The 16,659-nt window shown below is 40.0% G+C and overlaps 1 protein-coding gene across 2 annotated transcripts in view; it reads left to right on the top strand.

Annotated features, from left to right (window-relative positions):
• ADAMTSL2 (ADAMTS like 2) overlaps nucleotides 1–16,659 on the top strand; it is a 1,179,463-nt gene that overhangs the window by 626,302 nt on the left and 536,502 nt on the right. For both annotated transcript variants that reach the window (XM_044058888.1, XM_044058887.1), the window contains exon 9: nucleotides 15,556–15,731. In XM_044058888.1, the coding sequence (XP_043914823.1) occupies nucleotides 15,556–15,731 (176 nt within the window). The remainder of the gene's footprint in view (nucleotides 1–15,555; nucleotides 15,732–16,659) is intronic.

Genomic DNA, 16,659 nt, shown 5'->3' with positions numbered 1-16,659 from the left:
GCTGATGTAGATTCAGCTTCTAGAATAAACTTGGTATCGAAAGGACATGGCATGGCCCCCTGGTAGATATGCAGTAAAACGAGTGTCTGTAATATATCACTTCTAATTGATGATTTATAATAGATCTCTGCTCACCACAATATGAGAGCAATCAACTGAATGTAAACTAGTGCTGGTAAACATGGGTGTTTTAAGAAACTGGGGGTTAAAATATATACACCTGTGTTGTGATGGCTGCATTCAGGGAATATCCTTATGTCCAAGCTCCCAGTATGAGCATGAGGGATGAAACATGCACTAATCACAGAAGCCCCAGATAGACTATTTTGACTGAAAAATAACCTTCTGTCATGTATACACATGGTAAATATACCTGTCAGTGGTCATCTGTGCAATCAGATTTACTTTGTGCACTGTAACTGAATCAACAACAAGATGTATTTCACCCTGTGAACAGACATTAGGGTGGAGATTTGCTTGATTAGTTTGGCTGTGAGGTCCCAAGTCTTGGAACCAACTTTATGAATAAATTTTATTTCTTAGCATTATCATATCATTAAATATAGTTTTAAATGTTAAAACAGCATTAGTTCTACTTGAGTTACTAACTAATCTTGTTTGAGATTGCCATCTTCTTGTAGTTGATTCTGCTTCATATATATTTGCTATACAAACTGTAAAAGTAACAACAAAGTACAGGACATAAATATATATATATATATATATATATATATATATATATATATATATATATGGGTCTACTTTGGATGACCGAAATGCCAGTTCGCCGACACGCAAAACACCGAGACCAAACAACCGAAAATGAAGGTGATCGACAAGGTGAAATCCCGACAGCCGAAAGACCGACATGGGCAATGTGTGAGTGCGACTCGGTAAGTGTGCGATAGTGAGGGATTTAGGGTTAGGGTGTGGGAAAGGTGAGTGTGCGGTAGTGTCGGACTTAGGGTTCGGGTATTTTAAGTGTGTGATAATGACGGACTGTAGTTTAGGGGTGGGTTAAGTGAGTTAGGGTGCGGGTAGGGTGAGTGTGTGATAGTGACGGGCTTTATGTTTTAGGGTGGGTTAAGTGAGTTAGGGTTAGGGTGCAGGTAGGATAAGTGTGCGATAGTGATGGACTTTAGGTTTAGGGGTGGGTTAAGTGAGTTAGGGTTAGGGTGCGGGTAGGGTAAGTGTGCGGTAGAGTCGGACCTTAGGGTTAGGGTTTGGGTTAAGGTTAGTGGATATGTAATTGTGTGTAATGTGTAGTTTATGTTTTGTGTGTCGGTGTAATGGTGTTCGGTTTTGTGAGTTGTCGGTATTGTGTGTTTTCGGTTGTTTGGTCTCGGTGTTTTGCGTGTCGGCGAACTGGCGTTTCGGTCATCCAAAGTAGACCCATATATATATATATATATATATATATATATATATATATATATATATATATATATATATGCTTACATATGAAAAGATTGAGCAGCTGAAATATCCAACAGCATATGGTCGAGACGATATGGTCAATATTTCAGATGATCGATTACAGTAAACTATGAACAAAACAAAAAAACAACAAACAAGAAGATGTTACTGCAGGGGGTTACGCCCCCCTGCAACCCCCATGTGGGGGGGGGCTGCACCCCCCCTACTTAATTATACCAACACCAAGATCATGCTACACCGATACAGTGTGGAACGGGAAGTATTCCTATTCCCTGCTGTAGCAAGATCTCAAAGTTGGTATATTTAAGTAGGGGGGTGTGGGGGTTGCAGGGGGGCTTGCCCCCCTGCTGTAATGTCTTTTTATTTGTTGTATTTTTGTAGTTTACTGTGATCAATCATCTGAAATATTGACCATATGCTGTTCAGGTGCTCGGGTAACTATATATATATATATATATATATATATATATATATATATATATATAGCAGTCAACTCAAAAAACAGCTACCATTCATTCTAAAATGTTTAATGTATTTTTATAGGTGAAAAAATAAGAGGCCCTGCTGCTACTAAACATGAATCTTAGAAGCATCTGTATAAGAGTACAAGATACACATGCTTATATAGTATTTTATAATGCTGACAAGCTTGTCACTTTTGAAACTTGGGGCAAAAAAACAGAAATACATTATGAAGAAATTACTCTACCAGACTACAGTATTCTCAGGAAGGATGGGAGAAATAAAAAAGAGTAGGTAGTTTTGTTATAATTTACAAAAATACTCTAGATATATCCCCAAACCATCAACACATCCCCGATTATAACAATGCAGAATTTCTTATCTCGTGGTATTAAGATTAATCATTATAAAATCATATATATTACAGCACTATATGCCAGCAAGAGATAATACCAGTATATCTTGACTTTGTGAATTCAAATGCCCTGGAACAAATTGTTCATACTCTGACAAGAGGAACAAACATTCCAGATCTGGTCCTCACCAACATGTCAAACAAATGCACTGCTGCAACTGCTGTACCCTCATTAGTTAAAACTGACCACAGATCTGTTACCTTTGAGCTGACTCTAACACCAGAACTCACAAAAAGTGAAATCAGACTAAAGAACTTCATCAAGGCAAACTATACCCTCCTAGGTGAAGGCATAAATGGTTTACTATCATGTTGTCGAGACAGACTTGGTTGAATATACTTTGTGCGAAATCCGAACCTCCAATGCTGGAAATGTCGAACACCGATAATGCAGAAGTACAAATCTTGCCCCCATCTCAATCCATGTTAGCACTTACCCCAAAATCACATTAAATTTGTATTTCGACATTACTGGATTTTGATACTGTCAGTTTTCGAGGTTGTGAGTCGATGTTATGACCATTCAACTTGAGTCCATCTTGACAACATGATAGTAAACTGGTATAAGTGCATTCCAAGCTCCACCACAAGCTGAAAGTGGAAACTATGTCGAAGCTTACACTAAAGCCCTGTACAATCACTTGCATTAGTGTATAAATTTGGCTGTTCCAGATAGAATCAAAGCCAGAGCCCCAAGTAAAATCAAACTGCCATGGTGAACTTCCAACAACAGCAAAGTCAACAATAAATGCAAAATGTTGTTTTCCAAGAAAACAAAGACAAGAACCCAACAATGGAAAGCACCTTCCTCAGCCTTAATATGTAAATAAAATAACTTGTCAAATGTTCCAAGAGCTCCTTTGAGATAAACCTAGCAAGTACTGTCAAGGATAACCATAAGGCCTTTTACAGCTATGTACATAACCTAAAGGGTAGGATCCAAGCATGTGCAGAACTGGTGGCCCACAGTATCACACATACTGACCTCAGAAAGATGGCGATCCTGCTAGTGGATAGGTTTGTTGAAAATGTCACTCCCTTTTCCCCTCCTAACTTACAACAAACCCTTCCCCAAACTTCCCCCACCTTACATATCTGAAGAGCAGGTCCTCAAAGCCCTGTCCAAGACAAAGAACATGGCCTCAATGGGACCAGATGACATCAAAGGCTGTCTTCTAAACGGGCTAAAACATGAACTAGCATCTACACTAAGTACCCTTTTAAAACATAGCCTAACCACAGACTTTGTTTCTGTGGAATAGAGAACATCTACAGTTATTCCTCTCCACAAAGGTGGCTAGCAACAGACCCAGGGAATTACAGACCCATAAGTCTGACCAGCATCATCTGTAAGGCCGTGGAATGTATCATTATGGATCTCATACATAAAGACATAGGTGACCTCCAAACCCTGGATCCTACCAAATTTGACTTTGTGATGGGCAGATCCTGCCTGTTAAATCTGCTGGATTTCTTTGAAAGTGTGACCAAAGGCCATTGATGAGGGCAAATCTGTGCACACAGTATACCTTAACTTGGCAAAGGCTTTCAGCACAATCCCACATTCAGGCATTACAGATAAACTTAGCAAACTGAATGTAAATCCCTTCATTGTGAGATGGGTTGACAACTGCCCCACAAACTGGACATACACTATCAAAGTGAGTGATTCCACTTCAATCAACATACCTGTTACCAACAGGATGCCACATGAGTCAGTGCTGGGCCCCCTACTGTTTGGTATGTACTTCTCAGAAATTCAGGTCAAAACTAAAGGGTTTTGGCTGACCAAATTTGCAGATGACTCCAAACTAGGTGCGATCATTGAATCCCCAAATGATGTCCATATACTTCAGGATGGTCTCACACAGACCAACGACTGGTGTATTAGTCACAATCTCAGACTCAGTGCAGAGTAATGCATCATCATTCCCTTCAGCACAAATAATGTCCCTTCGCACTGTCAAATCAATAACAATACCCTAAGTACCCATGAAGTGGTAAGGGACTTGGGATCACAGGTTACTGTGAACTTAACTTCGACCACCACGTGTCTACCATTGTAAGGAAAGCTTACCACATAGCTAACTTGATTAGTGAAGGCATTGCCTTGAAAGCAAAATAAGTTATAACCCCCCCCTATACTTGGCACTTATACTGCCCATAATTGAGTATAATGTCCTATTCGGTATGTACCATACAAAGCACCTCAGCAATTAGAGAGACCTCAAAGGTTTCTAACAAAGAAGATCAAAGGCCTCTAGCATGTGCCTTACACAGACCGACTAAAATACCTGGCACTATACTCCATATCATATAGACTTCTTAGGGGAGACTTATGCCTGGCCTACAGAGCAACTCAAGACCCAAACCTAATGAACTTACTGTATATCCATAAAACAAATGGGTCTAGAGCTACCCATTACAGGGACCTAAATATGGTCTCCATGACGTAAACAAGACATGCTGGAGGACAGATTTATCTCCCAGCAACAGCCATGTCTTTGAAACAGGCTAGCAGTTCATGTGAAGCAGAGCACCTCTAAGACAAATTCTTACGAAGGATAGTGCTCACAACCCTCCCACACATGGGCAGTCATCACTAAATGTAATTTTGGGTATTGACTAGTACCAAAATGACCTCCGGGTCGATAGCATAGTAATCTCTATCATCTTTGCTATGCTGTGCATCTCATAATGGGTCCCCTTCACATGGTCGACTTTTCAGAAAGTCGACTTTCATATGGCCGAGACCCTATATTCGACTTTCAAAAAGCTGACCATGGGGAACTGCTATCTCCGTACAGTGCGAAATGGGAACATTTCCTCTTCTGCACTGTAGTGTGATCTCAGAGTTGGTATATTTAAGTTATGGTGGGGGGGGCGTGGAAAGGTAAGTGTTTGGTGTGTGTTATGTGTTTATTTTACATGGTCGGCTTTTCGAAAGTCAACTTTCTGAAGAGTCGACCATGTAAAGTAGACCCCCTCATAACATACACATTCAAACCATAATAATTGCTGATCTTAACACAGACTGGCAGCTCACCAATAGAACCACCTTCAACTACACACTACATCTCTATAACATCACTCAGCTTATCAATATAAATTCAAGATTCAATAAAACTACAAATAGACATTTCATTCTTGTCTGGATTCTTACCTCCAACCCACTCAGTATAAGCTCATTTGGATGTTCTCCTGATAAAATCAGTGATCATCTGCCCATAATTACACTAAGACAACTAAATATTAAAAAATTCACGTCATCTGCAAAGAAGTATACAGTCTCAGAAAACTCAAAGAAGAAGTTAAGAATAGCCTAAGACACTGCAACTTGTCACTTCCAGTGACTCTACTTCTTGATGAGGCGATATTTAATTTCAACACATTTCTTAATATATTGACTCACTGTGCACTATGTCATCCAAAAGGATTTAAATCAACTGAGCCACCTGGTTAACTAAATGAGCCAAATAACTAATGGCCCCAGGAGGGGGAAAAAAAATAATAACTCATGACCCTGAGAGGGAAACCATGGGCAAAATAACTTACAACAAAACAGTGTGTCTATCAAAATTTCAGACACCTAAAAATCTTACTAAATAAAAGATTAAGTCAGACAAGCAATTCTACTAACAACTGCTCCAACATACACATCAGAGTGATCTAAATCACTTCTGGTCCTCCATTAATCAAATTCTTTATCCCAGTCAGTGCAACATATCCTTGCACACAGCAAACAACAACAAAGACAGCATCACTTCCCAATTCAATTCCCATTTTATACCAGCTGTTTTCTCCTTATATCCCCCACCTTTCCATCTGAGCCCAGGTCCATTTTGTTTCCAGCCTGTCCCAACAGCAACTATAAAAAATATCTGTATACACTTAAATCAAAATGTATGCATACACTAACATCAGTCAACTTAGCAGCAGACAGATTTCCTCTTGATTATCTGAAAATAGCAGTATAGACCTGCACCTACCATGTCTCTATCCTTATAAATCATTCTTTCTCAGAAAACGCTGTCTCAGCCCGCTGGAAAAAGTGGGGCACATCTGGGTAAATCACCAACTATAAACTCATAGCCTATCTTAAAATGTCTATCAAAAATCTACCCATTTACAAACGTATTCAACACTAATCTTTTCTCTAATACCCAACATGGTTTTCATCCCAAACATAGCAGCACAAACACCATAAAGCACATGAGAAATTCTGGCCAGTTAGTATCACCTATTTTACTTGAGATATCAAAAGTACTCTATAATGTCTCTCAGCAAAATCTACTCTTAGAGCTATCACCCCTCAGCCTCTCCCACTCAACCCTGTCATAGTTTCATAGCTATCTCACAAACAGACATCAGACAGTAAAATGGTCCTAAGACATTTTACCCTTCCTACCTGCTTCCTCTGAAGTCCAACAAGAATCACTGCTTCCGCCCCCCTATTCAATATCTTTATATGTAAACTTCACACAGCCTCCAATCATGCAACTATAATACAATTTGCAGATCACACACACTCCAACACTCTCAGAACTTAATAACCTCATCCGGTACTCCTCCTCATCCATTGAAATATGCATAAGAAAATATTGTCCCGGTCCCCTTCAATAAACACATTACACCGAATGACATTTGACAACCTTGATTGAACTTCATAAACATAACTTTGTTAAACCATATTTATTAATAACAACTAAAACATAATATAGCTGATTTTAATCACAGCACAAACATCCATGTAATGTTAATCAGGATAGCGTGACCTTACTCATCCTGACCCAATAAGCAGCGTCCATATCCCCACTCACTTACTTTACTTATGCAGCACCGTCCCACCACTCATTGCATTTATCATTTATTGAATTACAGATTCAATCAAATAAGCACCATCCCTACCTCAACTCACTTATTTACTTAAGAAACAGCATCCCATCACTCACTTTATTTACTTATGCAGCACCGTCCCACCATTCACTGCATTTATTGAATTACATATTCAATCAAATAAGCACTGTCCTTCCCTCAGCTCACTTATTTACTTATGAAACAGCATCCCATCACCCACTTTATTTACTTATGCAGCAGCATCCCACCACTCTTTGCATTTACCAACAACCAAATAAGCAGCATCCTTCCCTCTGTTCATTTATTTTACTTCTTAAGCACCATCCTACTGTTCACTTTCCTTTCCCAACTCATTGAAATGAACATCCAACACCAGAGGGGGAACAGAAGGGGGAAAGCCTGCCCCTCTTCTCCACCCTACACGAACTGATAAATTACCACAATTCCCATTTTTCCCCCAAAATAGGGGGCAGGAGGGCGGGTAACAAGTTCATGCCAAAATGTGGATTCCCTACCCAGTTACAGTTGCATAAACCCCTTAAGCCCCTCCCTCCCTATCCTTACCTCATGTTTTCAGCAACATCCCTGATTCCCATTTAACCCTTTCATCCACCCTACTCACTTAACTCCTACTAATATATTCATCTAACTACCCCCCCCCCACCGAAGATGCCCCTGGACAAACTGGTTTGTTACCAAACCTCATTTGTCCTGCTCCCCTTCAATAAACACATGACACTGAATGACATTTGACAACCTTTATTGAACTTCATAAACATAACTTTGATAAACCATATTTATTAATAACTAAAACACAATATAGCTGATTTTAATCACAGCACAAACATCCATGTAATGTTAATCAAGATAACGTGACCTCACTCCTCCTGATGCAGTAAGCAGCGTCCATACCCCCACTCACTTACTTTACTTATGCAGCACCGTCCCACCACTCACTGCATTTACCATTTATTGAATTACAGATCCAATCAACTAAGCACCATCCCTACCTCAACTCACTTATTTACTTATGAAACAACATCCCGTCACTCACTTCATTTACTTATGCAGCAGCGTCTCACCACTCACTAGATTTACCAACAACCAAATAAGCAGCATCCTTTCCTCCGCTCACATACTTTACTTCACAAGCAGCATCCTACTGTTCACTTCCCTTTCCCAACTCATTGAAATGAACATCCAACACCAGAGGGAGAACAGAAGAGGGCAAGCCTGACCCTCTTCTCCACCCACCAGTCTGACCAGGCTGTTCCTCCTCTCTCTTACCCAACTTCAAACAACCTAGTCACTCATTAAAAGGCATTAATTCAAATATTATTTGGTGTTCTCCATCCTGCCTAACCAGACTGGATCTGTGCCATCACCTCTCAAAGCCCTAACACATAAATAGCCAAAGTAGAAAATTGCCTAAACTGCTGAAATTAAACAACAGATCTCTCCCATGCTAAACAAACCATAACCCCCCCCCCCCAATCTCACTTATCTAATTACCAGTAGTAGCTTCACAATGACTCCCAGGTCATTACCTGCCAAATGCACCACCAAAATGCTAGCTCACACCATGTGAAACCACTCAAGAATTGCACACCCTCAAGCTGATCTACAACCCTGTTTTACTGCCCAGTGTACGCAATGTCCAAAATAACATTTCCATTCTAATAAATAGAATAGCAATCACACTGAGTACCCAATATAAACAAGAAACCTTTAATGGCATCATAATATTTGCAGAACAATACATCCCTTAGAGAAAAGACCACATGAACTGTTGCCCAATAAACCTCCATTACCAAATCCACCCTCAAAACCAAAGCTATGTTGTCAATAGTCAATGTCTGTCAGACTTCACACTATCAAATCTACCCCAACACTTCAAACCAATGAACCGCCAACCAGAATTAAGTTCACATACCCTTGTCCCCCATGTAATTTTACTACTCACAACTAACTTCTCCTTGACCAATGGGACTGTCTTACCTTGTTCTCAAGCCAGCAAAATAACCACATCTTTCCCAACAAACTCCTTCCGACAAGCAACTGCACCATAAATTTTACCAATATGGCAATGCCCTACCCATTATAAGGAAGGCCTATGGTAGGGCATTGCCTTACCATAGGCCCATGGTAGGGCCTATGGTATGGCAATGCCCTACCATAGGCCTTCCTTATAATGGGTTCCCCGAGGTCCTGCAACCCAAATGTAGCCACTCTAGAAATGCCCTACCTCCCCACAAGCCAATGAACCCCCAACCAAGATTTATTAAACTCTCATAGCCTTGCCACCCATGCAACTATACTACACTTGGCTAAATCCTCCTTACCAATGAACTGCCTTACTTTGCTCTCAAGCCCAAGTAATTAAAGCTTCCCCACCAAAATCTTCCCCAGATTATAATCACATTACATTCACATCTGATGTTTACAACCATGACCTATATCCATCAGCCACCCCAGGAACGCAATGTCTTACTTAGACCCTACCTTCTGCTTAACAGAAACCCTTTCCTCAGACATCCAACTCCCCAGCAAAGTGGATCCAGATAACATGTCTACCTCTGACTGCCTACCAGCTCCTGCCAAACTAATAAAGAACAATGCTACTCAAGTAGCACCTACCACCGGGCCATCCATCTGCATAACCTTGCCCAAAATTCAAACCCACCTACCATGCCCTAGCTTCTGTTTAACAACAGAAAACCTTTCCTCACATCTCCTCATCACACCAGTAAGAAGGGAGATCCAAATAAAGTGTCTATATCTGATTGACTGCATGCAAAAAAAAAAAAAAAAAAAAAAATCAAACCCAGCTAGCATAACCCCCAAACTGTCACATTTTGGGTCTCTTCCCCACTTGAGGACAATCCCAAACTCCTCATAAATGATCCCTGAACCCAATTTACCCTGCCGCTGATGTACTGCATCCCCGCCTGCCCCCTCACTACTCCCAACCCCCTCGCAAGTTGGACATGCCTTACTAAGCACCAATAACATAGAGTTCCCTGTGACATCACTGTGCAGCACTCAGGAGACTGGCACATCCACCCCAACAGAATCCATCACCTGATGAGCCTACCAACTGAAGCAAACTCAGTTTCTCCAACTGATGCAAACTCTGCGTTTCCCCATGTGCGACCACACTGTGACCACTCCGGCACCCAGAATATCCACCACAGCCGCACCCATTGCCTGTCGGGTACACCTACATCAGGCCATCAACTTGATGCTCACTCTGTACTTCCACATCTGCAAAAGAAAAGTATAAATCCTCTGCACACACTACAAAACTTCTTAAAGACAACAGTAAGCCTTGCCAAAAGCCTAACTTGTTCTGCACCTGCATAGCTGCTACCCTATCCCACATCCCCTATCTTCAATAACCTGGCACCGCCGCATTCCTCTGCAATCAGTGAGTCCTGTTACTGCAAATAGCAGAAAACTTTGTGCAAGCCTTACTTCTCAACCTCTTAAACCAAACATGTGGACAAAGCTGAAAACTAAAGCAAGCCAAAGGTCCAAAACTAGGGACAAAAGTTTGTAAGACCAAAAAAAAAAAAAAAAAAATTAAGACAGTTTAAAAATAACTGGTGTTGCATTAACCTGACTTCTCAAAGGTAGGAAGCCTGAAACTCAAATGTTCATCATCATTTTTTCTTCAGGTTTAATGACGTGCCAGTAATTTGCCAGATAACCCCCATTTTATGAAATGTGGGCCAAAATATGAGGCAAAACCTGGACATTCATTGCATACCACTCAACCTCCTAGAGCAAGAAACCTGGACAAACCCATAAACAAAATGGGACAAATGCCAAAATTAGGGACAATTCTAAATATTACTCTTACAAACTTAGAAATCTGATAGGATAACAGATTTTGCATACACATGACATTCAGCACAAATCTGTGCCGAGGCCTGGGACATACTCTTCTGAAAGATCCCCCCCCCCACCAACTGCCAGTGCAGGCACACTAGTTGAGAGGTATGCAAACAGAAATAATATATAAACTACCAAAATTATACGATGCTGAACCCCTGTGACAGAGGCGATCTATCCTGATGCTGACATGACTAATCTAGTAACAGGAGTTTACTCCCATTGTAAATAAGCATTTATACCCACTCGTACGTGATAGTCTTCACAAACTACCTATGTCGCCAATGATGCATACATCTTCCAAGACAATTTACTGTCAGGAAACCAAAAATATCTCAGATATCTGCAAAGGACATAAGTCCAAACCTTTACCGTTTGAATAGATTTAACTGTCCAGTGAGAATGTAAATAATATGTTAATCCCCACCCCTTCAAACAGACAGTGAAGTACTGTTTTATTTATATATATATATATATATATATATATATATATATATATATATATATTTCTGTACTCTGAGGTAAAAAGGGGGATGGTGCTCCTAAACACCAGAAATCTCGCCAACCTCCACCTACCACCAGGACCGTTAGTACCTTACTGAGGCTGCGCTGCTGTTTTCATGGGAAGCTCTAGAATACGAAATATGCTCTCAAACCCATCATGGAAATCACAAAAAAAACACCACCAAATGCACCACAAAGCAGCCACACCACTCCAGTGGAGCAGATCACACCACCAACACAGGGCAAAATGGAAGGGTGTCTGCCCTTCACACTAAATTCCCAACAATTCACCATGACCAGAAAAAAAACCCCACATTAAAGTAACTTAAAAGAAATGCCATACAACTGTAATTGCTCCCTTCTTTTCCTGCAGATCATGCCCCCGAACTTCTGACTTGCTAAAATCCCTGAGTTTGTTAAATGTACGCCACCTCCCCGATACTCATCTGCTGGTAACCGGAGTACAATTGAACCATTAGGACAGAGGATCTACAAGCAATAAATGCCGTAATATAAAACACTATTGAGACATCACATAATGCACACTCGACCTACAGTAATGCATCATAGGTAAGTAAAGAAAAGGCATAAATATTGCATACCAACCGAAAATGAGATTTTCATTGCCTAACATCGAATGGACTTCACCCCCACAACTTGCCAGGAAACTGCAATTTTATGAGGAACAGAGCAACCTATGAGATAGTAAAGCAAGGTGAAGTAAAGTCTGGCCACTCCGAATAAATCTGGATAGCCAAGGGTTACATGTTAACCCCTCCGGTCCATCGTTCAAGCCCCTCCTACATGGCTTTCTTCAACCAACAGCAAACCTCACTTCTAAACCTCATGGTGCAAGAAACCTAGGGAGTACCAGCCATGCTAGCGTAATAGTGTTCGCTTCAGCAAAATGCTCGCTGCAGACTTGATTATTTAGTGAGTTTAGCCATCCAGTCAATATAGAGATTTGTCAGAAGACTACAAATTTTATAAGGAACACCACACATTAGAGCCCAGTGGTTGGTTGCATCATATGTCTCAGAAATTAAAAATCTATAAAGCCATAAATAATAGTGGGACGTAGGCATAGAATAGAAAAAAACACTTCAGCACTGTTCTTACCACTGCAATGAGTTAACAAAATACCGGTTCTGTAGTAGCATGAACTTCTGAGGGGTACAAAGTCTGAGCTTATGTGACTGTCCTTCAGTCTTCAAGAAAAGCACTAATCTGCCAGAAAGCTACCATGCTATGAACACGGACCAACCACACAAAACAAAAGATATACACAAAACAAAAAGGTATGCCTTTCAAAAAAAATTATAATCAAACTCTCTGCCACTACTCCAGAGCCTGAAACGGTCCCATCAACCCCCACAAGTGTTCGTACCTCGCTGCTCATATGTAGAAACTGCCATTATTGTGAGCAACTCCAGCCTCCAAAACACGTTCTTCCAGTTGGAGATAGCTAAGCCCCCTATTCTGCTGTCCCAACACCACCAATGAACCACTCAAGCCTTTCACTGGGAGAATAAGAAAATGCAATGAGTCGCTGTCGCCAAAAGACCCAAAGAAGGTGATTGAGCTGTGCAAATACCAAATTTCCTCAACTGCCGACATGATCAAGAAACCATGAACACTGCCCTAAACCTGAACAACAAAAGTCTTTTGGCATCACACCATATAGCCCAAGTAAGCCTAACACACATACTGACTATCCCCTACTCATGAAAAGAAAAATAAATAAATCAACAAATAAATAAATGCATACATACAGACGAAATGCCAGCAACCAGTACCCAGAAGCCTACCTTTTCTCCTGGTATACCTACAGGTCGTCATGGGCGTACCCTGCCTTTGCAAGTTCACATCAAAATGTGGATTCCCTACCCATTTACACATGCATAAACCCCTCTCTACCCCTACCTCATTTCCTCCCCAACATCCCTGATTTCCACTGAACCCTTTCAACCCCCCTACCCTCTTAACTTCTACTAATATATTCATTTAACCCCCCGAAATGTCCCTGGACAAATTGGTTTGTTAGCAAACCTCATTTACCTTCTTCTAAATCCTAAAATGATAATAATAATAAAATAATAATAAAACAATAATAATAATGATAAGTTAATAATAATAATAACAATAATAATTTTGTTTGTGTTTGTTTGTGTCTTTCAGCTTTCCCTGGTTAGGGGTCGCCACAGCGGAACTCCAGTCCGCTAATAATTGGCAGTAGATTTTTACGTACTGGCTTGCCGGGCCTAACGTACAACCTTCAACGAAGGAACGCCCATTCACGCATGTCGCTGCACAGAAGATGCTCTAACTGAGAATCGAATGGGCAACGTCTATCTGTGAGGCGACAAGGCTACCGTAGCACCACCACTGCAGTGACAATAATAATAATAATAATAATAATAATTAATAATACTCTTCTCCCCAAAACATTTCTCAGGTCAAAAACAATGTTTCAAAATACTCTCTGAGAATAACACCTGAATGGAAATAGTGCAACAATCAAAGCTGCTGAGAGTTACAGAAGATGAACATGTAACATTTGATCTAAACATTCTCCAATCTGTTTTAAAAATACCAGAATGTTGGTTTGTTATTCAGAAGTTAATACTATCCCACTGATAGCACAAGAAAAAAAAAACTTACATCAACCTTCTTACTACCATCTTTCATCTGTGCCTCTCCTATCCTGACTAAACTTCATAGCACTCAAAAATGGAACTAAACAGTTGTTACAACAAAGTTGCTAGATTTGCTACCAGTCTACCTACAAAATGTCACCACTGCATCGCCTTTAAACAATTATACTGGCTAGAGCTCTCACAATATCTTACATTCTCACAACTATTTCTTGCCCATAACCTAATATATAAACCAGAAAACTGCCCAGCACTAAATAAAACAATAAAATGTTATTCCCCAGAAAGGGAGCTATGCTCTCAGAATAAATCACTTTTACTCACCACCAAATCTAATAACCCTGCTAGTCATTCACTCCTCCTGCTATGTCTCCAAACTTTGGAACTCCCTACCAAAACAGTTAAAGTAAATTGAAAAATTAAAAGTTTGCAAAAATCAACTCCTGGATATGTCAACTCCAGGCTAATACCTTAAGTGTAAGCACAAGAACTGCAGTTGAATTTACTATTTACTATTTCACTGTATTCTAATTCTACCATATGCAATGTTCTACCACCTAACCTTCATTCTGTTTCAAAATGCAAATCTCTGTAAATATCATCTGTCCCAGTTTAAGTACTAATCAGCTGTTATACTTCTAGTTCGTTTAACCCTGTCTATCAGCAGTACTTTTTTCTCTTACCACCTCAACTTGATCTTTGGCATCAGAAATATCTACTACTATATTGTAATGTAACCTGTCTTGTAAGTTCATCACAATATCGCAGGATTTGAGTTATGTTCTAGTACTTTATTAAGAGCTTTAGCTTAATCATATCACTATGTAGTTATTGTTAACCTATGTGATTTTTATTCTTTGTGTTAATGTATGACATTCTTCAATTTCTGTGCAGAGCTTTTCTCAATGGGTCTCCACTGAAAATTAATTTTGCCAAGTCAGACTTTCCTGGTCAGCAAATATAAATAAATAAAATAGTTTACTATCCATACTTTAGATATTGAAATAATCAAATACTAAAAGTATGCTTCTGTTCTAGATTCAGTAATTATTACAGCATTGTAAACTAATTTTACTACCAACACACTATGATTTTCTTTATATATAAATATGATATTTAGATGTTTTTGTTTGAATGCAGCACACTGATATTGTAAAAATGATAACCAAGTACATACTTATCACATGTGCCATCTGTTCCTGTATTATTTATGCAGCCAACACAGTTTTTATAGTTTTTAAAATAATGTGGAGGGTATGATTTCTTCTGTCAACCCCTGTTGTTAACTCTCTCTAACTGAGCTTGATTTTTTCTTCCTGATTTGTACTAAAGCTATTGCCGATGAGATGGGGCATTTCTTCTTCAACGGAAATTATAAAGTAGACAGTCCAAAGAACTTCAACATTGCAGGGACTATTTTTAAATACAGAAGGCCAATGGATGTCCATGAGACAGGATTTGAGTACATCGTTGCACAAGGGCCAACAGACCAAGGACTTAATATCATGGTATGAGTTTTTCTTAACAGCTATATATTAAATGGAAGATACATGATATCTCTAAACATTTCTTATAAAGTGCATGCCGCTGTTTGCATTCCATTTGCTTTGTGCCTTTCATCTGGCTTGAATTAGATTTTTTCAGACTTTCTACTGTTTTCCAGTTTTATAGCTGGTTTGACTGGAATGCTGAAATATTGCCCGAGCTGAGCAACCTTCTATATTCCGTAACTGGTTTTGCTGCATTTTAAAAGTGTATATCCTGATGCCTATTCTAGATGGGTAATTATTCTGTCTCATAATGAACATTAATTTAAAAAAAGTGACTGTGTTAAATTAAATGAATTGACATGTCTGGCTTTATCTAAGAATGTATAGTTATTGCATTTTTGAAGTCGATGTAGAAGTGTTGTCTATCATTTTTTACCCCCCCTTACTCACAGCTGATGATCAGTCGCCACCTCCTCCTCTCCTTATTCCTTGGAACTGTTCAACCTGCTTTTGCCTCTCCCACATCTGGGCCCAATGCGGAGACTGAGGATGGTAGTACAGCATCATATTGCTGACATGGAGTATACCCCAACTCCCTCCCATCTCACGGCAGCCTGCAAATGTTTCTTGCTTCAGGTGCACATGCACAAAGTCAAATCCAAGAGGTATCCTGCCTGCAATGTTGATCTCACCCAGCTCTTACTGCTTCTATTGCAATGAACCATGGGAGCTTCATCCCCACCAGGACTGGCCAGTCCTGCAACCCAACATCAGCTGCTCATTCCCATCGTGTTCCTGCAGCACTCATGCCACTCATCAAACCTGGGTCATCTGGGGTACAATAAGAGCTTTATCTGTCTGTGCCATGGGTTGGGAAACCTCTGTATACCATTTTTGATTTTATTATTACTGGCTGAGATTTTGCACTATTGAAGAAAAACAGTCT

Source organism: Protopterus annectens, chromosome 16.part0, assembly GCF_019279795.1.
Source record: "Protopterus annectens isolate FY-2018-M chromosome 16.part0, PAN1.0, whole genome shotgun sequence".
NCBI lineage: Eukaryota > Metazoa > Chordata > Ceratodontiformes > Protopteridae > Protopterus > Protopterus annectens.
This window is presented reverse-complemented; position numbering and strand designations above follow the sequence as displayed.